The sequence below is a fragment of the Mauremys reevesii genome, linkage group 5, assembly GCF_016161935.1.
Source record: "Mauremys reevesii isolate NIE-2019 linkage group 5, ASM1616193v1, whole genome shotgun sequence".
Lineage (NCBI taxonomy): Eukaryota > Metazoa > Chordata > Testudines > Geoemydidae > Mauremys > Mauremys reevesii.
The window spans coordinates 18,543,937-18,570,619 of NC_052627.1; the positions used below are offsets into that span (position 1 = coordinate 18,543,937).

Genomic DNA, 26,683 nt, shown 5'->3' on the forward strand with positions numbered 1-26,683 from the left:
CAGTAGGAATTTCTACACTGGGCACAAGAGACAGCTCTGAATACTTAAGGTATTGTAAATATTACTTCAGCACTTTGGCAATGGCTAGGAGGACTATATATATTTATTATTTTTAAATTTAACTTGGCAATGTGTCCTGATGCATCCAAAAATGGGCAGTTTGCTAGACAGTGAAATGTCTAGCAATGCTTCCTTTGTGTAAATGGAGATTCCAGGAGTTGAGCTTTCTATAGTATTTCTGAAGTATGAAGCTCTGAAGTGCATGATCAGACTTTAACAGTGAGCGTATAAAACTGAAGCAGCACTTACTTAAGAACCTTATACAATAGCCGCAAAAATACTTACCAGAGCTGTAGCACTAGCACCTTGGTTGATTTAAATGAAGCCCTGTCACAGGCACTTTATTCCATGGCTGACTTGGATTTTCTCCATTCAGCAGTCCAACAGTAAATAAAACTCAATCACTAAACCATTAACAGCTTTGACCTGAACTGATCAGCTTCTCCCCACCTTCTGGGTTGAGAACACATTCAAACGTATCAAGACATTACAAATTCTATTACAGTATGCATTAAACACCACCCTGATGCAACATAAAATTGTCCCCTATGGACTAAAGGAGAATATGTCCATCCAAGACCATGACATGATTAATGCTGAGGGTGGAATGGGTTAACAGTAGTATTAATGCCACAGAAGAAAGCATCTTGGGATGTCTGTATGGAACAGGACGTGCCAGCGGATTTTGCAGAGAAACTTTTTCATTTTTAAAGTTATGCTTAAGTTTCACCCTGTGCCGAATACCTCCCACAATGCTTAGCGATTTGGTGCATGACTTTTGAATTGTTCTGAGCCTTGTGTATAATTTGTGTTGTCCAATAACAAGCTATTATCTACCTTTCCAATACAGACAAGTCTAACCTATAACAGCTGAACAGAAACAGCCATCTTAACTTACAGCTACCTCTTTGCTAGAGCAGTCTTGGTACAGATACCTTTATTAGCATCCTAATGAGTGGCGTTTGCCTATGGAGTTGTGGGATGTTGATGCAGTTAGTGGAAAGTTGGATGCTTGCCTAAAACCTTTCACCTTCCAATTTCAAAATCACCTTAAAGATAGACAGGTAAGTTCTGGAGAATCTTTGTGTTAGTCTATGCATGAACACTATATCTGCAGCGAATGGGATCTGCATTTAGCAACAACTGACTATTAGGGAGAAATTACAGAAACAACCAGAAAGGTCTCAAAACCTTCCCAGGCAAAGTATATGTCAGCACAGACAGTGTGAATTTGATGCTGAGCTCATGACAGTTAGATAGAAGTAGTGCTTAAATTAGGCAGTGTTTGTACAGGTACTGTGCAGGATTTCCCACACAGCTTCTGTATCATGTTATAGTAGCTCCTACTTGAAAACAGACTGAATACATACCAAAATTGTGAGGTAGTTTAGTCATACAGATAAATATCTCCAAGGGGACCAATAACGGGAATAAATTAATTTTCACTTGTGTCCAAATTCAACTTTTACCCTAGGTCTCTAGAGATGGAAGGCTATGCATTGAACAGTCAACTAACATTCTACCCACAGTTCCACAAAATTGGAACAAGGCTACTTGCATTTATAGAACTGTGTATCTAGTGGCACTTTTTGATTCTTCCTCCTCAGTCATCCAAGAGATCCAACAATCAGACATTCAAACGACATCCAGAGTTACAAGAACATTCTGATTTCAAAATTTACAAAAACTGAGGTATATAAAAAGGTGTTTTGAATATTTATTATGAGAACAGAAGCTTAAGTTACACATATGTACATTAAAAAAGAATTAAAATAATTTTAAGAGCTGAGAATTCATTCCACTGCATCATTTTTTTTTATGGCAAAGTTGTTAGGAGGCCATCAGATGTATCTGTAGGCACCTTCAACAGTTCTTCAACCTCTTCTTGTAGAGCCTCAGCTTTTTCCCTCAACAGCATCTGCATCCACAAATTAAATTATTAGGAGCTAGATCACAAACAGATGCCAGTGTATTTCTGCAATTAGTGGTAAGATGAAACATACCTAGTCATTCAAACACAAATTAAGAAGAAGAAATTAGGTTATTAGGAACAAATTACTATATTCTTGGCTCAAGAATTGCAGGTTACTAGGAGGATTTTCACATTTAATATATCAATATGGCTTTACTGCTCAGAGAAATCTTCTGTATAGAAGCCTATCCATCCTACTTCAGTTTAAGCTTGATATGTCAAATCTAGAAGACTAGACAAAATGTCACAGCATGTACAGATTACAATTTTTATTCTGAAGTTCTAAGAAATGAGCAGAATTTCTTCTTGTTCTATTAATACAGCTATATAAACAGCCAAATTTAGGCCATTTAAACATTATAGTTGCGCAAGGCTTTAAAGCGTTTTTGTTAAGAAGAGCACTTCCAACAATAGCCACACTTTAAATTGTAAAAACAAACACTCTGAAAGAAAGTTAACATTAACATGTTGACCATAAAGGTAAAAACAGCAGATGACGGATTCCTTGTATTAAGCAACAGTTGTATGCCTAATATTAAAACCTTAAACATATTATGGAGAATGACAGCAACTCATGAATGTTTTGTGGCATCGCAGTTATTTTGTTCTTCAGATTTCAGAAGTGTTTCAGCATCAAGTGGTAACAATATAACAATATCCAGTGTGGTGTATATTGTTTTATTTCTTGGGGCTGTACTTCGAGTCCCTGGCACAGACATAGCTTAGAGAAAAATGCCCGATGCAAGCTAAACTGATATAAGCAGTTTTAAACCAGCATAACAGTGTCCACAGTAGAACTTTGTTAAAGTGGTGCTAAAACTGTGTAAACCAGCCCTAATTTATACTGATTCTAAGGTCTTCTCCCATATATAAAGTGCTGCTGTCTCAACAGGCTCAATAAATGAGCTCCCTCTGCTGACCTGGCTGTAAAAGTAGAGCTACTTCTAGTCATTCTGACATTGTTGATGCTTCAACACAAACAAGGACACAAACTAATAGTGGGAGAGGAAAATGCTGTTGGGTGGGAAGAAAAAGCAAACACTGCTTGTAATTTTTGTTCTGAGATTAGTCACATTTATTATAATCTCTGTTCTTGGATTATTTATCTGTATAGCATCCACCATGCTTTACAGACCCATACAAAGCCAAGGTTTTTGCCCTAAGGAGCATGTCTTCTAAACGGATGACATACAAAGTAAAGAGAGGAATAGGGAGGCAGTACCACTGAAAGCAATATGACCACCACCGTGCAGGGCCGCCCGGGGGGGTGGGGGGGGGAAGAACACAAATGGGGCAATTTGCCCCAGGCCCCACAGGGGCCCCCACGAGAATATAATATTCTATAGTCTTGCAACTTTTTTTTATGGAAATTGCTTTGCCCCAGGCCCCCTGAATCCTCTGGGCGGCCCTGCCAATGTGAAGGTAAGCACACATCTTGTTAGTTCCACAATTTGTGAATAGATTTTTCATGCACATCTTCTATAGTAATTTACATTGGCAATTTTTTAGGGGGTTGGGGTGAATGGGCAGGCTGTAATATATAGACCTAAGAAATCTATTCTCCCCAGCCATGATCACTGTTACAATTTCTAGATGTTAAATTCTGAGGCACGAAACTGCCTCACCAGAGTGGTGCATGTGCAATTGTGATTATTGCATTGGGACTAGGAGTCAGGTCACTGATTCACTGCATGACCTCAGGCAAGTCTGCAACTTATTTGCCTCAGTTTTTCCACTTGTAAAATGGGAATAATACTCCATCTTGTAAAACCCTTTTAGATCACTGGATGGAAGTAATATTTGCACTTGCATAGCTCTTAACCGTTGCTGAGGCATGATAGTCAGCATAGGTCTCCTTCATTCCTTTTACAGCAATATGAAGGAAATATGACTGGGGAGGGGGAAGGAGTTAAGAGTATAATTAGAAACCTTATAGAAAAGCTTAATCTTTAATGAAATTTACAGGCAAATAGGATATCCTTCATATTTCTTATTCTATCTATATTCATAAACCTTCAGTGGTATTTCCTTCATATTGCTATAAAAGGAATGAGGGAGGGACACACTCTCTCTCTCTCTGATTAATACATGGGAGATTTAAGTGAGAAACTCCCACTAGTAAATTTTGCATGTTGATCGTAGCTCAGGGGTTGTCAACCTTTCAGAAGTGGTGTGCCGACTCTTCATTTATTCACTCTAATTTAAGGTTTTGCGTGCCAGTAATACATTTTAACCTTTTTAGAAGGTCTCTTTCTATAAGTCTATAATATGTAACTAAAATATTGTTGTATGTAAAGTAAATAAGGTTTTTAAAATGTTTAAGAAGCTTCATTTAAAATTAAATTAAAATGCAGAGCCCCCCAGACCTGTGGCCAGGACCCGGGCAGTGTGAGAGCCACTGAAAATCAGCTTGCGTGCCGCTTTCGGCACGCGTACCATAGGTTGCCTATCCCTGTCCTAGCTAGTCACAAATTACCTCATCAATCTCTTGGGGAAAGATTACTAAATAGAAAAATATTTAGTTTCCTCAAAGTTTTCACTCAGAGTTCCATCTTTGCCAATATCCCTTTGACAGCTCAAATAGTCAAGTTTTGCTCACCTTTGCGGATGAAACTATTTGTCTGGCTTGACGTTGTGACAAATGCTCGATCATCTTCACCAGTGTTTCTGGATCTGCATTAGCTAGATGTGCTAGAGTTTTGTATCCTGAATCATACAGCTGTTTTGCTCGAGACTTTAAGCCAAAAATAAAGCAATATTAGAAATTAGATTAGTAAATAAGAAGTGCAAGGAACTTGTCAGTAAGTCCAAAACTCTACTCTGACCTCACAAGTTGTTCAGCTAATCTCGGATTATTTCGAACGGCAGACTGATACTGTAGGTATATGAAGTCCAGTCACTGTTACAAAAGTTCACCTAATAATTACATCTGTTCCTGAAAAGCCATTATTTCCTCTCTACATCCTTGTTCAGCTCTTAGTAACCTTTCTGCCTCTTCCACATTATTTCCTCTCAAAAAATGGATCTGTATAGACCTGACTTTCCTCTTATTGTCATCTCTCTCTCAGCACTCATTGTCCTCTAGGGGAGCTGAGCACATCTGAAAAATCTGGCCACTTAATTTAGGTGCCTAAAGGGAAGCAGCTGAGTGCTGAGCTGAGTTCTTTTGAAAATCTGGCTCTTAATTTTTGAACCTCTGATGACTGTCACTACCATGAAATCAGATGCTTAATAGCCACACAGCCTCAGACAATAAGCTCAGAATTAAAAAGCTATTTTAATTTTATAGCTCACAAAATGTTTTATTTTTCTTCTAACAGTAATACCACCCTTGTTTACTTTAGTATTGGGTGCAAAGCTGTGACTGTGGACTCTCATATAATGACAGGAGAGGTATAGTACTTAAGGAATAGGATTCTTATTTTTATTATTTGTTTTCCTTTTCTTAGGCATTTTATTAGGGCTCACACTGTTATGATGAAAAGAAACAAAAGCGGCCAAAAAGAGACACTTACAAGAAAGATCTTTGTTGCAAAATTACTTGTGCTAGGTCTTACACAGTTTAAATGAAGACCATCTCCAGTCTGACCATGGATGTCACGTTTTTCAAACAAAACAAGGTTAACAAAGATTGTTCTGTAACTTGAGATATATAAACAGCTGAACTTTAATGCACAAATGCGATCCCCAGGCTTCACTGAACTACCTTCCAGCTTTTTTTTTTTCTTCTCTTGCTTAGTTCCATGAATTTTCTTCTATTTATTTGGTTCTATCTGCTTAAAATTTCCCTCTTGATAAAAGAAACCAGCCTTAAAAGGTCTAGAGACTTTACAACGTCCTCTAGAGTAGCCATGGACTAAAAACATTTAGCCATAGGATTACAGGGCAGTGGCATGCTGACTTCGTAGAAGAGTAGCTTGGTAGCTACCCGTAACTACCTTCCATGTAGGAAAGACAGTATTGTCCAGTTGTTTTATGTGCTTGATAATTACAGTTTATTGGGTCCAGAGTACCCCCAGGATAGTGAGTTCAGTCCTACAGGAGCGGTTTTATTTCATTAATTTGAAAATATTATTTTAGAGAATCGATACAGACCACAATGTTTGTCCATCAAGCACTTGTGTGTAACATTGGTTTTAGTAGTGTTTCATTCACAAAATTCCACAGGAACCCAGCATCAAATGCATTGTTGGCCACACACTACATTCAACACCTTTTGATACCAGTAAGGAGCTACTAGAAGGTAGCAGTCATATTTTATGCTGACAGCTGTAAAACAAAACTTTGAAAAAACTGTACAATTCTACTCTACTTCCCTCTGCAGATGACTCCATTTAAAGAGCAACTGTAGAGGTAAACAGACCCAGTTTCCCCTTTGCATCAACTTCAGAAACCTTACCGAGAAAGGGTTGGCCAGCAGAGGGAAACTGATTAGGCTACTAGCTAGTTTCCCTTCCTGGCGTAAAGCACTACTACTGCTGAACCTGATAACAGTAGTAGCATTTGTCCACAATACGGTCTAATTGTGGAGTCATTTAACTTTGAAATGAGGCCAGAGAATGCACATGAAATAGCACTGGGGGCCATATTTACCAAACAGATTCATTTGATATTTGAACACCTCCTTCAGATTAGAGACCAACATGATTTCCTCCTTAAAGTGTGGGCTTGATCAGAAAAGTCACTGTAAAAAAGTGGTAGCTTTCAACTCAAGATAGTCTACTTTGTGCACTTATCTCTTGACTATAGGGATAAATTAAATTACTATACCATTTTTTACTCCTATTAACCCCAGAGAGTCACCAGAACAACAAAAGAGCACCTGGGAGTCTATTTTAGCTTGAGCATCAGCAGAGTTAGTAACCAGTATACTATTGTGACATCTGTATTGTTGCTGTTGTAGCAGCCAGAAGGAAAAAGCAACCTGAATGCAAAATTTGAGTTTGAGCGTATATTGCTTATAGGGAAACAGTTTGTTGATAATTCGTACAGTCAACTGCTTGACAACACTTTGGTTTGTTATGAAACATATTCAAGAGCCCAAATAACCAGTATCAGTCAGGTTTATTGCTATAAGCAAATAATAATTAGTACAGGAAAAAGGTTCAATACAATACCAGTCTATGGGAAGCCATCTTGTGCAGCATTATAAAAGGTACTGTGTATATCATCTGAAACTAGATTTAACCAATCAGCTTTCTACTTTGTTTTTCTGGTACCATGGCATACCCCTTACCTCTTTATTCTGAACACATGGATTCCAGGTACGTACCCAGGGCACGAAGGCACCTTCTAAGTTTGTACTAGATACCACATTCATATGCCTCGATCCTGACAGTTTCTTTATCTACTTAAGCTAAAGCTTACTTCAGCAAATGCATAATGTTATGGGATCTTAGCATAGTGAAAAGAATTATAGTAAAGGTATAGTCCATTTTAGGCTATATAACTGCTATAATGTTTGTGCTTAATGCACAGAAATATATATATCTGGCACAGATCATATATTTTATTAATATGGGGTATATATGTAGCCAGCATATATTGGTCAACACTTTTTACTTATAAACTAAACAGATGAATTATGAAAACCATTGAAACACAAACATGGTCCTCCACATTTAGCAGAATAATATTCTTTTCATCGTAGAACTTGCACCCCAGAAAGATTTAACAAGATTTTAGCAAAATGCTAGATTCTTAATAAAAATGTTTTTTGTTTTTTTCCATAGGCACTTGGGGACATCATGGTTGAGGTTAGTATAAAAGCTTGGATTTAGGGTTATCTGGACTCCCAAAGTACGTACACTAACCTCTAAAACCCCTGCCACTTCCATAAGAGGGACGAGTTCTGCCTTAACACAATAGGTCAGTCGCTTGGTAAGTTCCGTCAGCAGGGCTTTATAAACCCAAAATTCCTCCAACTCCTGCAGAAACAACGGATATTAAAGTCTGTAAAGTAACTTTAAAATTCTAGTTAAATTCCTGGTATTCTGGTTGGAGCATTGCCAAGGCAGCATATGTGTAGCCTTTGGAAGAGGGCTTATGCCATTTGTAGTAATCCTTCTGGCCAGTTCCAAGAGTTGAGTCCAGCATTCCTCAGCTAGTCATCCCAAAGCTGGGCCCTTTTGAAGGATGAGGCGATACTTTAGGATAAGAAGTTCTTTGGAAGTCATTTTGGACTTTCTGAATTTGGAAATTTGAAATAGCAGTTGGAGCTGCCAATGCAGCCATGTTTCCAAGATGATGCCATGCAATTAGATGACCTCTAAAAGGTGACACCATTTTAATGTACAGTAGTAAGTTCTAAAATTCTACAGCAGAAAATCAACCTTTTCCTCCGACCCCGATAAAGCCATTTTTATACTTTACATCATGTAAAAGCAAAAATATCCATTTAACATATATTACCTCACAGAAGTGCAGCACACAGGAGGAGAACGAGGCAGCAGAGTTCAGGAGATTTTGCACATATCCTCGAGACACGTTAAATTTTTCTGAAACATTCCATATGTTGGTCTCTTTCAGTAGGGCATAAAGAACAAAGGACAGATACAGCCTGTTTATGACACAGTTGTCCACATCCTAGGAACACAGATGCACATGTTCAGTTAGAAGCGTGAGCTAGGATCCAATAGATAAAACTGAAAGAATATCAGAGAAGAACTCTGCATTACTAGGGGGACAGACTATCATCAGAATAGCGCCTTTCCATCTCTAAACACCTCTAATCCTATGAAACAGTCAGATGTAGTAGTGTTGCATTCAAGAATTTGTGAGGTAAGGGAGGAAATAATGGGAAGCATTTTGGTGAAACAAAGTTTAGTTCAGTCTACTCTGACTCTGTATGCCTGAATCTGATTTGCGTTTCTGAAAACTACAATAATTAAGCTGTATGTTTGCCCTGGCCAGCATGAGAGTCCTGGATCCTACTGTTTCCATGGCTATACAATATAATGCACTTTAATAACTTCATATGAGAAAAAATAAGTAACAGGACATCATGAACTTGAAAAATCGTATCTCTGTCTAAAAACTGTGCATTTCCTAGTTACAAGTCACCCCTAAAATTACCATAACTGTGAGATTAGAGAACCCCAATTATTAGCTGCACTATGAAAAACAATTCAATTGACAAGATTACAATTCTACTATTTTTTCTTTAAATAAAAATAATTTTCAGCCTACCTTTTTGATGGCTTGTCCAGAAGCCTTTTTCGTAATAAAACTTTCAGGGACTCCCACAATAGCTGCTACTTTCTGTTCTACTAAGTTTAGCTGGCTGAACTAAAAAGTAAAATCAAAAAACCAAAACTGCAGCTACACACATTTTCTATATTAATCAAATGCAAAACAATACCTTTAAAATATTATATCGTGTAACACCAATAAAGATATAACGGTTAAAAGACAACTTCAAATCTATAAAATTTTATCCCTTTAAAAATTTCATAAATACATTAAAACAGCTGAACCCTATCTCCCCTCCTGCAACACACCTGCATGTGTACAAACACACATGGAATCACTTCCCCCTCATCTGTAGCATAGCTATTTAAGTGGGCACAAGCATCATTACACAATAGTTTTTGAGCTGCAATATTTGTACTTTTATTTATCACTGGAGATATGCAAGAAGGCAATGAAAATTTGAGAGAACTCCTTTTCAAGCTGACCACTATCAAATTCTAAAACTTTTTAAAGCAGACAAAATAAGTTTTCCTTCAATTTTAGTATCTTTGCATAGAGTTTTGATAAAATATATAAGCAATGCTAAAAAGTACAGCAAAAAAGCCATTTTAAATCAAGTGCTTATCAGATGGCTGGCTCTAATCATTCACAGAAGCAAGCTATGGGAAATATTTTGTTACCGGAAGTTGGCGACTATTCTCCCTTTCTGCTAGCATAAGGGTAGCCACGCAAAGGTCTTTGGAATGTTTTATTTTACTTCCCCCTGCCCTCAAGTACGTTAAGTACTTTTTATGAAGGATGCTCTAAAAATAAAACGTATTTTTATAACGTAAACAGAGTACAAAAGTGATCTCTTAGTCTTCTATTAACCCCTTCAGCATCAACCAATTTATTTGGTTTTACCCAGAACTCAGCAGTTTCCTTGGCTACACTTTGAACTGCCTCTGACTTCAGACTTTCCAGTTGTATCTTGACTTTCACATCAGAATGGTATTTATATAAAGTAAACCATAAGCTTTAGGGATTTTAACGTTATCATTGACATATTACACTTTATGATCACTGTCTAGGGTATGTCTACACTGCAGCTGGGAGTATACATCCCAGAACAGGCCAACAGACTCACAACATACTAGATCTGCTTGAGCTAGAGTGCTAAAACTAGCAGCATAGCTCGGGCACCACAGGCAGGATCTCAGGCTAAGTTGCCTGTGTACAATTACGTTCACCCCCCGCCTACATACTCGGATGGCTAGCCTGAGCCACTGACTGTGCTACATTGGCCACACTGCTATTTTTAGTGTGCTAGCTTGAGTGGATGCAACTCATTGGTCTAGTCATGCTCGGAAGCACACTCCCAGCTGCAGTGCAGACATACCCTGAGAGAGGCTTTACAGTTCAGAGATCTAGCCAGACCCAAGTACAACTAAAAATCATAAGATTGAAAACTACATCTTAAGACTACTTAAAACAAAACTACTGCTTTGTACTGTGTTAAGAAGCAGCTCTGTTATATATCTCAATTCTCCTGGTGAAGAGCTCATTGGATCACACGGTTCTAATGAGTAAAATAATAAACTGATTTAGCATATCATTACATTTGATTCTTAATGCTACCGTACTGGTTACAGTTACATTTTGAATCAATATGATGGTTTCCCCTTAGTTTCTCTATAATAAATGTTCATGGGTATATTAGCTTGTCCCTTTTCTTTAACCTATTAATTTTAGCTGCTAGGTGGCTAGTACAGTAACTCCTCGCTTAACGTTGCAGTTATGTTCCTGAAAAATGCGACTTTAAGTGAAACGATGTTAAGCGAATCCAATTTCCCCATAAGAATTAATGTAAATAGGGGGGCTTAGGTTCCAGGGAATTTTTTTTAACCAGACAAAAAACTATACATTATATAGATATACACACAAACAATTTAATATTGTTCACAGCTATGAGTATTGTGAAGCTTGGTTATCGCCCCAAGCGGGAAGTGGGGGCGAGAAAAAAAAAAAAAAAAAGCCGCGATCGGCGGCACTTTGGCAGCTGCTCTACCGCACCGCTTCATTCTTCGGCGGCTGGTCCTTCCCTCCGAGAGGCACTGAAGGACCTGCCGCCGAATTGCCACCGAAGTCCCGGACACGCCGCCCCTTCACATTGGCCACCCGAAGCACCTGCTCCCTGCACTGGTACCTGGAGCCAGCCCTGGCTGCAACGGGCTGTTCTTCCTGCAAGCAGTAGACAAAGCAGGCAGCTGCCAAATGATGTTAGAAGGGAGCACTGCACAACTTTAAACGAGCATGTTCCCTAACTGATCAGCAACGTAACAATGAAACAATGAAACCGGGATGACTTTAAGTGAGGAGTTACTGGAGTTCAAAAGGTTTACTCCTGGAGGTAATAAGGTAATAACTGGAGATATACCAATCTCCTAGAACTGGAAGGGACCTCGAAAGGTTATTGAGTCCAGCCCCCTGCCTTCACTAGCAGGACCAATTTTTGCCCCAGATCCCTAAGTGGCCCCCTCAAGGATTGAACTCACAACCTGGGTTTAGCAGGCCAATGCTCAAACCACTGAACTATGCACAATGCAGAAGTTTGCAAAAATCAATGTTGGGCATGTAGGGAAATAACCCACTTCCTTCCCTGACGAACCAAGGGACACACCCCACTCATGAACTTATTTGCTACACCAATACTGACTTGGACTCTTAATACATTCCATGGGTGGCATACCCAAGCCCACTTATCCACTGATGCTCTAAAAACTCCCGCACCCCAATCTGGGTCTATGCTGGTTATGTGATATGTATGTATCTCATGATCCTTGTAACCGATACCTGTAATTCCTCATAACTCAAGCCTGACCCCAGATGTACAGTACCTTCTCTCTTGTGTATATTTAAATATACACATTAACTTTAATAAAATTTTTAAATCTTTCCTTTTTTCCCCCTACAGAAATGGGCTGCAGAAATGTTGGCCGCCGAAGTGCCGCCGGAAACAGTGGCAACCGATTGAGCTGCCGCCGAATTGCCGCCACTATCTTCTGTCTTTGGTGGCATTTCGGCGGTGGCTCTTTCGAATCGGGCCCCGCACGTCCTAAAGCCAGCCCTGTCTCGGGGCTAGTGTGAGAGTGTGTCTGGGCCAGAGGGGACCCGCAGCTGGCCCCTGGGTGGGAGAAGGTGAGCGTCTGGGCTGGGGGGAGGGGAGTAGAGGGTGTGAGTGTCTGGGCTGGGACAGGTGGTGGGGGGGTGCCGCTGGGCTTTGGGGGGTAGAAAGTGAGAGAGTCTGGGCCAGGATGGCCCCACGGCTGGGCTCTAGAGGGGAGGGGTTGTGGATGTCTGGGCTGGGGGTGCTGCAGCTGAACTTGGGGGGGGTGTTTGGGCTGGGGGGCGCTCTGCAGCTGAGCTCTGGAGGGATGGGGAAGGTGAGTGTCTGGGCCGGGGGGGGGCCGTAGCTGGGCTCTGGAGGGGCCGTAGCTGGGCTCTGGAAGGGTGCATTTCTGGCCCCCTTGCTGGGCTCTAGGGGGGACAGGGTGGGCAGAGAAGCAGAAACTGGGTTGTCGTAGGAGTTTCTTTAACTCTACTCCTGGGGGAATCTGTGTGCGTCTCTATTGTTACAGACATGCCTGCTGACACGTATTTTGAAATATATTACCAAAATAATTGAAACTGGTGTGATTATAGTGTTATTTTGACAAATACAATTTGCAAAATTTTAAAATATTGTGCACAGAATTAATTTTTTTGGCGCAGAATTCCCCCAGGAATAAAGGTTACAAACACAAGTGAACAGATAACGGAGGAAACAGTTATATAATTCAACCTATATTTTGCTGTGCAGGACAGCACTTGGTATATGGTTGACGCCATGTCTTACCTGTCTAAAATAGATCATCCAGTCTGGTCTACAGTGATACGTCATGTCATATGGAGTTGTCAGATAGAGAAGGTGAAGGCAGCTCTCAAGAACCAGCCCCTCAAGACCTTTCTTCAAGTCTCTGTAGAGAGCATCACAATAGGCCAAGTCTATAGAGCCTAAAATGAATAAGTATAAAAGATACCAGTTTATATAACTGAAAGTTAATATACTGTATCATATGTAATTCTCTCTCTGTTCTTTCCTAAAGGGACCTTTAATAAAGCCCGTATTTCAGTAACCAGCACTCCCAAATCTAATTTGTTAAGTCAAGAAGAAATGCATTTTACTAGCCTCAAAATAGCAATACTTCATGTGGATGACACCCTGGGGAGTGTTACTGCAACAGAGGCCAAATATACTTGGAACTTGTTTGTATAAAAGGAAAAGCAGTTAAAATGAAGGGAAGAATGGAAGATGCTTGGTCTCTATTTTTAATGGGGGAATATTTGAATATTAGAACTCAGTAGTCAAGACAGGAACAGCTATACTGGATCAGATCAGTGGTCCTTCTAGTTCAGTACCAGATGCTTCAGAAAAAGGTGCAAGAAGGTAGAGCTAATCGGTCTCCCTCATTAGATGACATCAACAGTTAGATTAAATGTCATGCTTTGGGACTTAAGACAGTCTTTACCTTCCACAATTTTTGTTACTGATTATAGCAAGTCTGGAAATTCTTGATATCCATATAAATGTCCAATCCCTTTTTGAATCTTGCTAAGTTCTTGGCCTGAACAATTTCCTGTAGCAACAAGTTCTACAGTCTAATTGCATGTTGTGTGAAAAATATATCAGTTTTCAGCTTCCCATTTTTAATTTAATTTAATGCCTCTCTGCTCTTGAGTTCTGAGAGAAGTCCCTGATCTAACTTCTCAAAAATTGCATATACTTACATTACGTCCCCTCTTTTTCATTTCTTTTCTAAGGTAAACAATCCCAATCTTTTCACTTTCTCTTAATAGGACTTTTTCGTTTCCCATGATTATTCTTGTTACCACTCTGAACTCTCTCTCGTTTAGCACTATACTTCTTGAGATGGGGAAACATGCATTGCACACAGTATTCCTCATGAAGCCACACACTAATTTATATAAAGGCATTATAATATTCTCCACCACATTCCTCATTAATCCTAACATCGTTCGCTTTTTTGATCAGTAGCTACACACCAAGCAGAAATCTTAATCTTCACTGAGCTGTCTACAATGATGCCAAGTCCCTTTCCTGAGCTGACAGTTAATTTAGAAATCTGAAGAGGTGCACAAGTAATTTACATTTCCCCTGCCAATGGGCACTACTTTGCATTTATACACCTTATGTTTGTCATACTATTTCCCATTCATCTAGCTTATTTAGGGTTCTTTAAAGTTTCTCAAAACCTCTCTGGTCCTGACTAACCTAAATCACTGTATGTCATTTGTAAAACTTGCTACTTCACTACTCACCCCTCTTTCCATATGCTTAATTAATACATTAAACAAACATGGGACCTACTACAGAACCCTAGATACCTTGCTGTTAACCTTTTGCCAAGATGAAAATTGACCATTTAATCCTACCCTTCGCTTTCCTGTCCTACCCACTTTTTGATCCATGATAATACTTTGCCTCTCATCCCACGACAACATAGCTTCTTTAGCAGCCTTTTGTGCAGGGCCTTTCTGAAGTCTAAATAGTTTATGCTCACCATTTTTCCTCTGTCTACTACTTTACTAACAGGTTCAAAGAATTCTGAGACATTAGTGAGACATGATTTTCCTTTACAATGGTGCTGGTTACACCTTAGTATATCATGATCTTCCAGGTGTTTTGTTATTTTGATTTTAAATTATCATTTCAGAAAGGAGATAAGAGGTTGGATGAAAGTTTTAAGTGAGTGAAGAAAAAAACTCCAGATTTTAAATGTTATTGTGAAAAAAGTACGATGAAAATGAAGAAAACTTTCTCACCTTTGTAGGTAGCTTGACCCAACTGTGTGATCTCTAGATTACTTTGGGATTTTTGTTCCTTTTCAGAGGTTATTTTTCCTTTTAGTAGTCCTTTTTCTATCAGACATCCCAGTGCTTCTCTAGTTATAGCTGAGAGGCTCTTTTCTTTAGACAAAAACTGTTGCTGAACACCAAACAGTGTGCCACACATAAAGTGGTAGATCTCTTCAGGGTTTCTTGCAATCTACAACATTTTAGTATGTGATTGCAACATTATGTTTAAACAATCTGAATATGGTTATGCGTAGCATGATAGGTAAGTGTCAACCTACAATCTTCGTCTAGCTGAAAACATTATGCTTTTTGAAAACATAGGGCAACACTGTTCATTTTATGTTGCTACAGAACTGTGTGATACCTAAGTTATACTACAGACATTCTGGCTGTGAGAGATCAAACACTACATGGCATTCTGCTCTAACATTCCAGCTTTTAGTGTATTACTTTTTTGGGGGTGGGTGGGTGTGGGGGGAGGGCTCTTTAAGGAGCGAGTAATACAAAACATGTTTAAAATCAATGAGGAAACAGCAGAAACCACTTGGGACTTGTCTACATTAGGAAATTTTATCATCAGGTTTCAACATGATTTAACTGAGTTAGCTAACACAATGACGACCTCATCATCATCATTAGTGTAGACAAGGGCAAGTTGTGCTCAGCACTGTGCAAGCTAGTCATGGTTAAACTCAAGGCCTTAGTGAATACTAATGTAACTGATGTCAAGTATCAGAGGGGTAGCCGTGTTAGTCTGGATCTGTAAAAGCAACAAAGAATCCTGTGGCACCTTATAGACTAACAGACGTTCTGCAGCATGAGCTTTCATGGGGGAATACCCATCCCTTGCATCTGAAGAAGTGGGTATTCACCCACGAAAGCTCATGCTGCAGAACGTCTGTTAGTCTATAAGGTGCCACAGGATTCTTTGTTAATGTAACTGATCTCCATCTTAGTGAAACGTACAGTTATTCTGCATCCACACTCTTAATATCAAAATGCATCTCTTTAGTTGCTCACAAAAGAGTTAAATTGTTACCTTTAATCCAACCAAAGACAGGAACAGGCTTTGGATTCCCTTAGTGAATTCAAGAAAGAGGTTGCTGTAACAGTTCTCCAAAGGACTGTTTACTAAATCCCGAACCTAAAAAACAAAACAATTGTTATTTACACAATTCATTCATAAAGTCTCCACAGGTGAAAAATATTCCACTTTCAAAAAATATCTTGAAGGTTTTTAAAAAAAAATCAAGCTAGTAAATAAGAAAATTGCTGGAGATGTCCAAGTTTTAGGATAAGTTCTTGTGTGAGAGACTACATAGGCTGCAGCTCTGGCTGCCCTCATGACTGCAGAAAAGGGTCCCACAAAAATAATTATTACAAGGAGAGTCAAATAGTTACACAGTTACTGCTGCTTTCAAATGAAGAGCTGGGGGCAAACAATTCAAATCCCCTCCTCCCCCTTATCAACTTCTTCTGATGACTCAAGCTACCACATTTTTTGAGTAAGTTACCAGATGTTTGTCTTTTTCTTGCACTATAAGAATACTTTCACCAGCACTGTCAATGCCAGCTCGACCAGCTCTGCCAATCATCTGCTTATACTGGTTCTTCTTCAGGAACTCAGTAGCAACATAGGGAGCTCTTAAAATAACCCTACGAAAAAAGAAGAGACTTTGAAAAAGCTACGTTCTGTAAACCATCAGTAAAGTTATATTAAACACAAAGCTCTCCCTAAAAGAAAAGTGTCTATTTGCCTCATGATGCAAGACTCATTGTTAATAAGAATTATGCATGCCTGTCAAATACAAAACATACCCCAACAGGTCTATTTGAAAATCAAGAGCAATACTGAGCACGTGGAAAGAATCTTTGATAAAATATGAACAAGTGCCAAACTGAATTTTGTATCAGCTTAAGAACTGAACCTAAACACCTTATTGGTTTTTTTTTTAAAAAACACTAACAAAAAACAAAAAAGCAACTATGCCAGCCTGCATTGCTCAGTCATTACATTTTCAAACAAACACCTTTATGCTTTCTCCCAGGCTGCCCTTCACACTTTGGAGGAGCTCCCCATAAACATCCGCTAAACTCACTCATTCAAAACACACTTTCTCCAAGATGTCAACAAAAAAAGCTTGACGATGGGTAGGGCTGCTAGTGTGCTGAGACCACTGCCTTGCACACTGACTCATACTGTCTCATGGTTTCCTTGTATCCCCCCATTTGTCTGTCTGTATCCATCTGTTGTCTCATCCTATACTTGGACTGTAAGCGCCTTAGGGCAGGGGAAGTCTTTTTGTTATGTATTTGTACAGCATCTAACACAATGGGGTTCTGGTGCATGACCAGGTGCTACAGTAATACAAATTATAAACATCACCACAATGTCATCAAGGACTTTTACAGACAACCCACGAGTTGCCTTACCTGCATCTTTATACCGTAGCATCTCCTACCACCGTCTATATTTTTAAAATATTGATTTGATGCAAAATGAGATTCACCTAAACAAACAATTTGGACTTCTGTCTACACTCTACAGGGTTTAAGTTTTATTTAAATTGAGAATGTAGAGCAATAGGAGAATTATTTAAAACACAGACATGCATATTCCATGAATTGTCAAATAAAGAACAAAAATGAGTTTATTTCCAAGCCCTCAAATCTCCCTGAGTAGTAACTATTTAGAAAGGCTATTTCTAAAGAATTCTACAAAGAAATAAAGCCAAAATTGCATTTTGTCACATTCTAGTTATATTGAATAAAAACATCTAAATTTAACAAACAAGATTAAACACAAAACTCTGTCTCTAGATCACAGAATTCTAATATAAAATATTAAAAGGAGATAAATCTGTTTTATACTGCCAGATTATTCAGTAGCAAGCCTACAAAAAATTGTGCCGCTAAGATTTACTAAAACACAAACATCACGGTTTAAATCATGCAATTTAAAAGTTGAGTCAACTTGAATGTAATAACTTACAAAAGTAAGTTAAAATTAGTTTCAGGTATCAGATGCTGTGAGCCCCCTGCCAATTTTTGTGGTTTTATATCACATTTTCCTTTTTAAAAAATTGTTTTTCTTTTCCCTGGTTGCTGCATGAAAAAAACAAACATGTAGGGAAAAGAGATTTCCTACTCAATGCTGACAAATGCACAAAGACAACAAATTGGAATTACATTTTTATTCTCTAATCTCTTTCAGTTATAGTAATTTACTATTGTACATTGATGAGTTAAGACTGCGGGCTATCAATAACCAATTTATCCATTAAAGTGTAATTTATTTTAAAAGCTACTTTTGGATAAGCCCTTTTTTCTGAAGCAGGCAAGAAGCCATTGTCCAAGCCAATCAGAATACATAAGGTAACTGATTACATTGAGAAACAATATGTCAATATCCTGCCAGAGTGTTTAAGTATACCATTTTCGAATGGTAAGACAAGACCATGACGAATAATAAATCATAGCATTTGAAGTTCCAGAATGCATTAATTCAATATTTGTTTTCAGTAAATGCATCAGCATTTACACAGCAACAGGTCGTTTGGACACACTGCTGTAATCACCAGCATGACCTCAAACATACAGACTGAACAGATGTGCTCTATGCTAATACATTTTTGGGTTGTCTATACTTTTCAATAAAAAGACTATTTTCAGTGTAATTCCACTTCGAAAACTCTCTAAAAACAGCATTATCTGTTTCCTTATTTACTATCTCAGTGATTTAATATAAAATTTTCTCAGTTTATAAGTAAAGTGATGGTTTTCTTAACTGCCAGCTCTATAGATTCTACCTGAAAGCCAAGATGTGTTCTTACTGTCTCATGCACCATCGTAAGTACCAGATTCTGCAACCCAAATTCTGCCCTCAGTTATGCCTGTGCAATCATCTGATTTGGTCCTGTAATTGGAATTTAGTTACAATTCTCTTAATTATACTTGAGTCAAAATAGAATGCAGTTTCATTGTTCAGAAGGATACTGGCCCAGCAAGGTTCCCAGGAGCAAAAAGCAGAAAAACTCATCTTTGAAGTCAGCAGATATGACTAACAACACACAAGGAGAACTATTGAGTAGATTGTGCCATGTCTAATCGCTACTCAGAGTGGAACCTCATTAATATAATGCTGACATCTCCAACTTTAGACAATGCAGGAGTTTTGACAATATAGGGTTTAAATGAATCCTCACAAATACTTTTTGCATGACTAACCTTCGAGCTGGCAGGTTGACTCCAGCAGCTAGAGTAGATGTGCAAGTAAGAAGGCACAGGACACCTGTAGAATAAGCCTCCTCTATACGTTTCCTTTCGTCACTGGTAAGGCCGCTGTGATGGTAGGCAATACCAAATGGAATGGTTCGCTTTAGAACAGGACAGAGACTTCCCTTACCAATATTCTTCAAGTCCTTAATAAGATCTTGTTTCTCGTTTTCTCTGTGATTTTTATATTCCCTTGAGTGGTTGGGGGTAAATAAACAAACACTCTTAACATTTACATTTTAACAATTCAGTAACTACGTTAAAAGAAAAGGATACTTCTAATTTGCTCCTGCCCATTCTCCATTCCTACAGCAAGAATATGTTCACCTCAACAAAGTCCAGAAAACATTTTCTAGTGTTTCTAATATTATTTTTACCAAAATGAGAATCAACGTTAGTCAGCAGCAAAAAAAAAATCAACCTATATTCTCAGTCAAGAAAACAGAAAGAACATTTACCATAACGATCCTATTTCAAATGCACTATGAGTGACGAGAATGATAAACTGCCTACAAGTCTAGTAATAGCACAGATTCTTTTCCTCATAGGCAGCAATCACGATGATGGGAATATCAAGTAGTTAGAGATTTCAATTTTCAGTATCTATTTTGTTAAAGTAACCAGATATACACACTGAAAATGAGTGTAAGTGCCATGTAACTTCCTAGAAAGATCATTTCTATAGATTTTTTTGAATTATTATTGCACGAATCAGAGCATATTGGTTGAGATATTGGTTGTTTCATTAACAGTGAAATAAAAAGTTAAGATAGTCAACTTTAAAATAAAACCCAACTTTTTGTTTGCATCTTACATTCACAGCATATGTAACCAAACACAAAGAGCTGCTTAACAGGCTACTGTTGGGCATGACCAAGAAGAGAACCACTGAGAGCATGAAAGGGACACAGTAAGTGCTGTAATTTACACAGAACAGTATGAACAAGATGTGAATTCCATAGATGGTCTGTAAAGGAACTTTGTCATCTTTGCTCTTTTTTCTCCCCAGTGTTTATATTTTTTAAACTGATTCTTGAAAAATTGTATTTTAGTGCCTGTTTTTGTTCTAAACCAAAAATGGACTCTGAAACAGGAGTGTTCCCTTCAAACTACCCTATAACTCCTTTCACCCAGGGCAAGTTAATTTTTTTTTTTTCCGATCAGGCAAGGATATTTTTTTCATCATCATTACCACCATCACCATGGGAAAAGGCAGGTGATTAATTTTTGTGCTAAAAGAGGTAAACAGTCAAGGCTGATTTGGCATTTCAGGTATACTCTAAAATAGTACTAAAAGAAACATACTTGTTCAGATACTTGCATATCATTTCAGCTACATTTTCACAGTTCTTTTTAGTGGGACAGAAGACTAGGCAGGAGTAATTTGGAATGACTTCTGTCACCAAGGCAATAAGGTGGTCAGGGTCCATCTTCTGCAGATTACTAGAATACTGAAACAAAAGTGTGGGGGGGAAAGTTACCACACACTCTACTTGTGGTTACTACATGAATTAAACCTAAGGTCCGCACCCTGCAAATCAATTCTGAATCTCCTTTCGCTTTAAAAATGCAGAACATTAAGGGATGCTCAGAATTTGACTGGAGCGAACAGAAAGGTGTGAATGGAACGTTTTACCTCTTTACTACCATTGGAGCTCATTGGTAACACTGGTGCTACATGTTCGATACTACTGGTAGTCACTATCAAAGGAGAGAAGTACTGGTCTAGAGATCAGAAGGTTTTTTGGGGGTGGAGGCAAAGCAAAAAGTAGGTACAGACAACAAGGAGTTCTGATTTTTACATTATGGTCACTCATTCCCAGTTGTTGAGAAGAGAGGATGCTGGGATACCTACCAAGGTGGTTTTCCTGGACCTTGCTCATAGGCTCTACCTTTTTGTATCAGCTTCTGGCTAGGAATCTGAAATGTTCAAGCACCTCACTCCCCTGGTAAGGGAAAAGAAGTTCTCTCCCTTCTCTCCTGTACAGCTGGGAATAAAATTAAAATCTAAAAAACACCCCTCATGTTAGTATTTGGCCTTCTAGAGACCACTTGTCCACTGATATTCTTTCCCTTAATCATACTTTATATTTATGAACCAATGTGTCCTAAAAATACCTTAATTTACCTTAATTTTTGAATACTGTATACCTAAAGAAATGAAAAATTTAATACATTTATCTGCATTACCTTGAAATTAAGAAGACGTGAAAAGGTAAGGCCATTCTCTGCTTTGTTGTCAACTTCATAGATACTATCTTGTATTTTAACATACTCCTTTAATTCTACCTAGGTTGGTTTAAAAAAAAAAAAGATATATTAATGTAGTGATGCAGACAGTAATTTGACTGACAACTTTTGAACTATGAGATCTCTTGGAAATACATTTCCAAACTCCAAAAAAATAGAGAACCATTCTTATCTCCACATCCAAGAGCTGGCATAAGGCATTGACTTGCCTGTCCCTTACCTCCAAGAATTCATTACCTCAAGAAAATACACATCTCTTCTACCAAGTGGTAAAGTACAGCTTGGCTGATGCTGTGAGCTTCAGGGCTAGTGCACAAGTAATTTACTTTCAGTTTTGCATGCTATTTCATCTAATGTTAGTTACCTTGAAGGAAATCAGTAAAGCTAAGTATCTTTCTGAATTGCAACAGTTGAAGTTAAATATAGTTTATATTGTGTGCCACTTCCGATGCTGCCACCTATCTTTTAGAAAATAAATGTGATTTGTCCCTGGAAATCTAGGCAATCCAAACAATGAAGGACATACGTTTTTAATTCTCAAAGCAAAGGATCACTTTTTTAAACATCAAACTGTATACCCTCTTTTCCCTGCCCAGATAGAGAAAACAAACGAGAAATTTCAGCCCAAAGGTTTTTTGTTTGCTTTTTTTAAAAAGCAAACAAGCATCTGATTGAAGAAGCTCAGAATACAAGTGCCTTCTCAATCACAAAGAAGGGCTGGCCTACTTATAAATTTTGTACCACCTTAACTGAATTGATTTAGAAACCAACACAGTTAAAGCAGTACAACCCCCAAGTGCAGACATTTATGGAAATAAGCTGAACAGATACAAGCACCTTTATACCAGTATAACTATGTTTGCACTTGGGGGTTATACTGCTTTAAACTGTGTTGGTTTCTAAATCAGTGTAACTGGTACAAAAACTGTGTGTTGAAAGCTCAAAGTATGAAACTAGCAGTCACTTTTAACTTTAAAAATGTTAAGCAATAGTTTTCCCTAGTCTTGAACACGTACTGGTCTAAAATTGTTAGTGTAATACTCCGCTTGCAGGAATTGCTGCAGGTCCCCAACATTGTTTAAAGTTGCACTCATTCCAATGATTTGAGTAGTTTCTATAAAATAGAAAATTAAATGTTGAGTACATTTTCAAGTTTGAAACTAAATATTTATTACGATTAGAATGTTAAAAATGTCACAAGATGTATTTATAGTCTTATATAGCACATATAAAAAGAACTGAATTCAGCATCTAGGCAGCTGTTTCATCATGTCATTAAAAAAAAACAACGACCAAGCAAAGGGGGCCACAGACTTTTGTACCTATTTCAGTGAAAGTTATCACAGCACAAACAAAGTTCTAGTTAACAAGGAACATATTTTAACACAGTAGTTGCCATACCAGAGCCAACTGTTGTAAACCCAACCTAACTCTGTTAATAAAGAAAAATTAAGGGAACAAGAAGCTTTACTACCTGTGGAGGAATTAAAGCTCTCACAGTGGTCATTGGGTTAGACCAGCGGTTCTCAAACTGTGGGTTGGGAACCAAAGTGGGTCGCAACTCCATTTTAATAAGGTCGCCAGGGCTGGTTTAGACTTGCTGGAGCCTGGGGCCAGAGCCGAAGCCAGAGCCCCACAGCCCAGGGCTAAAGTCGAAGCCTGAGGGCTTTAGCCCTAGGCCGCAGAGCTCAGATTACAGGCCCCCTGCCTGGGGCTGAAGCTCTTGATGGTCATGATATAGAAGGCCCCATTAGACTGCAGAGATGGTGGTGTCTTCTAAATAACTGGGTCCCAGACAATGCATATTTAGATTTCTTGAGTTTTACTCAGAACACCTAAGTAGCCGTTAGTGCCACACTTGAAGAGCACATGCTGAGTGGTCTCATCCACCCTTCCCACTGACAAGGCAGGTCACTGTATTCTGCATCAGCTGAAGATTGCAGAGGTCCACCAGGGTACAATTGCATTAGGTGACAAAACACATGGTAATACTGTAGCAAGGTCTGCATCCAAAAAGAAAATCTCTGGGCTAGTCACAGACATAACAGAAGTATCTCACAGAGCCTTTTTCTGTGTACTTAGAAAAAAAAAAAAAAAAGATCTTACACAACCCATGGCCACAAACCACACAGTGAAAGGGCAGTGGCTCCCCACCTCCATTATTCTGGATCAGTGACTCCCTTCCATTTATATAAAAAGAGTAAAACATGTACCAATGATAAGCCCATTGGCTTTAAGATTGAGCTGAATAAGTTTATGGAGGGGATGGTATAATCAGACTGCCTTCAATGACACGTAGCTGATCTGCAACTGCTACATCTCCAATGGCCAGTGATGGGACACTATATGGGGAGGGCTCAGAGTTACTACCGAGAATTCTTTCCCAGGCGTCTGGCTGCAGGATCTTGCCCACATGCTCAGGGTCTAACTGCAATATTTGGGGTTGGCAAGGACTTTTCCCCCAGATCAGATTGGCTAACACCTTGGGGGTTTTCGCCTTGCTTTGCAGCCTGGGGTCTGAGTCACTTACAGGTTTAAACTAGTGTAAATGGTGAATTCTCTGTAACTTGAAGTCTTTAAACCATGATTTGAGGATTTCAGTAATTCAGCCAGGGTTAGGGGTCTATTACATAGTGGGTGGGTGAGGTTCTTTGGCCTGCAATGCGCAGGAGGTCAGACTAGATGATCATGATGGTACCTTCTGACCATAAAGTCTATGTAATTTATTTGTATGTGTTTCAAGAGGCTGACACTGAAGGGTAACGGCGTGAAAGGAGTGGGGGAAGAGATTTTATTTGGCAGTTTTATTTCAACATAAATCAACACCTTACAAATTCCCGACTGCCTTTTGTGAATCTCTTGGGAGTTGTGACCTACCAGTTATGAAACACTGTTCTAGATTAATCCCCTGACACAGCAGCATCCATCCTACCCAGATCAGTTGCAGACACTTCACTTCCATTTAAGTCAAAACATTTCTCAGGAGCTGAGAAATCACAAACACATCAGAAAAGGAATAAAGAATTTAGTGTTGTCCCCACACTGGTGACTATGGGAGTGTCTTCACAGCATGGTCAGCTTGAGTTATAACACCAGTTAACTGCACTTGAGCAACTACAGTTCAAAACAACACTTGAGTTACAGAATGAGCTGCAAAGTGACTGGATTAGCTGCTGATGAGTTGTTGCAACACAAGCTGATGCGTCCCCACTGAAGTACTAGCTCAAACTTCAGCAGCACTCAGGCTTTGACCCTCTTCTCCCCTGAGTATGTCTATGCTGTAGCTGGGACAGTGCTTCTCAGCACTGATAGACATGTGCTAGTTCTGATCCAGCCAGCACGCTAAAAATAGCAGTGTGGCTGCAGCAGCATAGGCAGTGGCTTGTGCAAGCCACCTGAGTTCAAGTCCACCTGATTGCCCAGGTGTGTACTTGGGTGGCTAGCCTGCGCTGCCACCCATGCCACTGTGGCCACACTACTATATTTAGCATACTAGATCCAGCAGACTCAGAGCGTGTGTGTCTACCCATGTTGGGAAGCACATTCCCAGGTACACTGTAGACATGCTCTGAAAGGCTAGCTAGCTTGAGCTTACAGTACCACTTAACTCAAGCTACAGATTTGTGTGTGTGGCTGGAAGTCAAGTTAAGAGTAACACTAGTTATAACTCAAGCCAACTGTGCCATGAAGACGCATCCTGTGCAATGGATAATGTTTCAGTGTCCCCCCCCAAAGGCCTTTATATACACATTTAACAGAAAGGGTCATGATGAAGGAAGAGGACTACTACATGGCCACATCATGACCTCCAGCAAATGGGTAAAAAATAACCACAGTGATCCATGGTGAAATACACTATTACACTGTGGAATTTGTGAAATTTTAGAAACCGTGAAACAATAAAAAAATAAATTGAAAATTGGATTAATCTCTCTCAAGTTATACAAGTTGTTACTTAACATGATATTTTTAAAGGTAACCAGTCATGATGTAGGAGTTACTTACTGCTGGTGTAGAGAATTTTTGCAAGAATCATTTCCAGTATAGCTCCACGACTCCCCTCCCCAAGCATGTGCAACTTCAGGGAAAAATAAAGAGAAGTGAGGCATGTTAAATTAGTTACTGACTTAGCAATATTTCTAAATGCAAATCAGCATACCAATCAAATCCTAAATATTTTTAATATGGTAAATCTTTTGTCAGATTTCTCTCTGATTAAGTTTGGTGTATTTGACTCTAAAGCCCCCTCCGATAATGTCATCTCACTATAAAATATATATATTTTTTAAGGAGAATGGTGAAAAAAGTAGATCTAATACCATACGTATGTGTTTAACAACAAGGTTTGCTTTCCATTAAATTAAATAACAATGGTCACAGGGATGGCTCTTCCTGGCAGAAAATACTCAGTGCAGTGATCTTTATTACCACCCAATTAGGATTTATTCTGAACATCTCTTATCTTGATCAAAGTGTGCAACGAGAGGTCTGGGGCTGCCTGGGGGACCACAAGCAAGTTTCAGGGGGCCCAACAAGCATGGCTGGCGTTAGACTCACTAGGGCCCAGGACAGAAAGCTGAAGCCCTGCTGTGTGGGACTCTATCCATGGCCCTTGAGTACCACCACCCAGGGCTGAAGATGAAGTCTGAGCAACTTACCTTCACGATGCCCTCTGCAGCATGGGGTCCCAGGCAATTGCCCTCCTTGCTCCCCACTAACGACGGCCCTGGCCTTTATATGCAACAAAACAACTGCTGTGGCACAGCTGGGCCATATGTGGTGGGGCCTCAGAAAGAAAAACGTTAGGAACCCCTGCTTTAGAAAACAGTGATGGCCTTTTCCTAACAGTTAATGACAGTACAGCAATCACTGGCAAAGCAGCACTTAATTCTCAATGTTTTCTCCACAGAACATTTTATTAAAGGAACACCTTCAACTTGAGTCATCTTGTTGGTAGTTACACTTAAAAATGAGACTATCCTAGCTATATCACTCAGGGTTATGAAAAATGTCATGCCCTGAGCACTGTAATTAGGTCAT

General features: G+C 39.1%; 1 protein-coding gene across 6 annotated transcripts in view; it reads right to left on the reverse strand.

Moving 5' to 3' along the window:
* Nucleotides 1-1,763: 1,763 nt before the first annotated feature.
* The window catches only part of HELQ (helicase, POLQ like), a 33,044-nt gene continuing 8,124 nt past the window's right edge, over nucleotides 1,764-26,683 (reverse strand). For 5 of the 6 annotated variants that reach the window (XM_039540758.1, XM_039540760.1, XM_039540759.1 and 2 more), the window contains 14 exons: nucleotides 25,649-25,721; nucleotides 22,660-22,757; nucleotides 21,584-21,682; nucleotides 20,699-20,844; nucleotides 19,346-19,585; nucleotides 16,633-16,774; nucleotides 16,158-16,262; nucleotides 15,086-15,308; nucleotides 13,098-13,255; nucleotides 9,221-9,319; nucleotides 8,444-8,617; nucleotides 7,846-7,959; nucleotides 4,632-4,766; nucleotides 1,764-1,978 (listed from right to left, as the gene is read on the reverse strand). In XM_039540758.1, the coding sequence (XP_039396692.1) occupies nucleotides 1,877-1,978; nucleotides 4,632-4,766; nucleotides 7,846-7,959; nucleotides 8,444-8,617; nucleotides 9,221-9,319; nucleotides 13,098-13,255; nucleotides 15,086-15,308; nucleotides 16,158-16,262; nucleotides 16,633-16,774; nucleotides 19,346-19,585; nucleotides 20,699-20,844; nucleotides 21,584-21,682; nucleotides 22,660-22,757; nucleotides 25,649-25,721 (1,908 nt within the window). In that variant the 3' untranslated portion in view covers nucleotides 1,764-1,876. Of the gene's footprint in view, nucleotides 1,979-4,631; nucleotides 4,767-7,845; nucleotides 7,960-8,443; nucleotides 8,618-9,220; nucleotides 9,320-13,097; nucleotides 13,256-15,085; nucleotides 15,309-16,157; nucleotides 16,263-16,632; nucleotides 16,775-19,345; nucleotides 19,586-20,698; nucleotides 20,845-21,583; nucleotides 21,683-22,659; nucleotides 22,758-25,648; nucleotides 25,722-26,301; nucleotides 26,434-26,683 lie in introns of those variants that run through there. The other variant, XM_039540763.1, reaches the window with a different exon arrangement.